The sequence below is a fragment of the Octopus bimaculoides genome, chromosome 26 (genome assembly GCF_001194135.2).
Source record: "Octopus bimaculoides isolate UCB-OBI-ISO-001 chromosome 26, ASM119413v2, whole genome shotgun sequence".
In the NCBI taxonomy this organism is placed as follows: domain Eukaryota; kingdom Metazoa; phylum Mollusca; class Cephalopoda; order Octopoda; family Octopodidae; genus Octopus; species Octopus bimaculoides.
In genome coordinates, this window is record NC_069006.1 from 5021098 (window position 1) to 5023080 (window position 1983).

Here is a 1983-nt window from a genome sequence, read left to right on the forward strand (position 1 = left end):
GTGTGTGTGTGTGTGTGTGTGTGTGTGTGTGTGTGTGTGTGTGTGTGTGTGTGCATCTATCTATCTCTGTCAGTCTATCTATCTATACATATATGTATGTATGTATTTGTTAATTAAATATATTTAATTATTTGTATGTTTGCGCCAATTTTCATTTCAAGGAACTGAAGTAGTCACAATGAACGATTCAGTGGATATAAGAAATGGAAGCTTTCTCTACCAATTCAGCACCGAATACGCGAAATACCACGGTTACCTCAGCCTAGTCGTGTGTTTCTTTGGAATAGTAACCAACATTATCAATATAACGGTTCTGACCAGAAAGCACATGCGCACTCCAGTCAATTTGATCCTCACCTCATTAGCAGTCGCAGATATACTAACTATGGCCAGCTATCTACCCTTTTCTTGGCATTTTTACTGCAAGTACCCGAATCCAAATCCTCACCGCAACACATTCGGGTGGATGCAATTTCTAATATTTCACATCAATTTCACAACCACAACGCACACGGTTTCCGTCTGGTTGGGAGTTCTGCTCGCAATATTCCGCTACCGTCACATACAGTCTCCAGCAAAAGGAAATCTAACACGCATGCGCAGGATTATTCGTGCTCGCATTAGCGTCTGCCTGACTTACGTATCGGCGGCTCTTCTTCTCGTACCGAACTACATATCATACGATTTGATTTTAAAAGACGAATCCTATTATGTTTTGAAAAGCATTAAAGCTAACAAGGACCGGTCGTTTCTAGTTAACCTGTGGTTGTACAGCATCTTGGCCAAGCTTTTACCGTGTATTCTCATGATCGTTTACGGCGGACTTTTGTTACGAACTCTAAAGGCAAAGCTAAAAAACAAGCGCCGCTTGTCCAGCCTGGCTCCGGCCAACAGTCAGCCACGTATACTGGACCATTCTCGCACCACACGGATGCTGCTTGTTGTTGTGATTCTGTTCATTGTCACGGAACTGCCTCAGGCTATCCTGCTCATACTCAGCGCCACTCTAGAAAAATTCTTCGGCGATTACTATACTCCGCTTGGAGATTTAATGGACATTGTGGCTTTAATAAATAACGCTATAAACTTTGTACTCTACTGTTCAATGAGCCAAGAGTACCGAAGGACGCTCATGCAAATATACTGCTCGGTTCTGTCAACGCAACGTTCCATTGTCACGCTTGATATGGCACCAGAACTCATCACAAACACTCGCATTAACCTAAGATGACTACCGAGCAGAATATAAAAAAAAAAATACATCCATGCAAAAAAACTAACAAACAAAACGAACTGATATATAAAAAGAACAAGACAAAAAAAAATGACAATAAATAAAATTCATTTTCCTTCACCACTACTGCTGCTGTGCTGCTGCTACTGCTATTATTGTTATTATTATTATTATTATTATTATTATTATTATTATTATTATTATTATTATTATTATTATTATTATTATTATTATTATTATTATTATCGTTTGCTTTTATTGTTTCTGTCAGCTTTCGTGTTGTTCTTTTTACATTGTTCTATTTATTATTATTATCATTATTATTATTATTATTATTATTATTATTATTATTATTATTATTATTAGGGGGTGATGGATTTACATATGTGTTAGTGCGCCGAACAAAATGCCAAACGGTATTTTCCCACCAGCTCTTTCCCCACAGAGATCAACTTTGCATTTCGTCTCTGTGGGAAGAGGTCGATAAAATGAAGTACCAGCTAAGTACTGAGTCCAATTTAATCAACCATTCCTCTTCCCGTAAAATTGCTAGCCTTGTACCTAAAACAAAAACGATTATTATTATTTTTAGACTTTTCTATTTGCTGTTATTACTACCTTTATTGTTATTGTATATTGTTATAATATCAAATATATATCAGTCAGGACTAGAGTCGAAATACTTTGTATTTTCCCATCTCTTAAATATTTGAGGCATCTGCATTTGTGTTTTATCGACAACGGACGGA

The 1983-nt window shown here is 36.9% G+C and overlaps 1 protein-coding gene across 1 annotated transcript; it reads left to right on the forward strand.

Annotated features, from left to right (window-relative positions):
- The first annotated feature begins 136 nt into the window (after positions 1–136).
- LOC106872340 (G-protein coupled receptor dmsr-1) lies at positions 137–1357 on the forward strand. Its single transcript, XM_014919289.2, has one exon. The coding sequence runs from the start codon at positions 179–181 to the stop codon at positions 1229–1231; it is 1053 nt and encodes a 350-aa protein (XP_014774775.1). The 5' UTR covers positions 137–178; the 3' UTR covers positions 1232–1357.
- Positions 1358–1983: the final 626 nt, after the last annotated feature.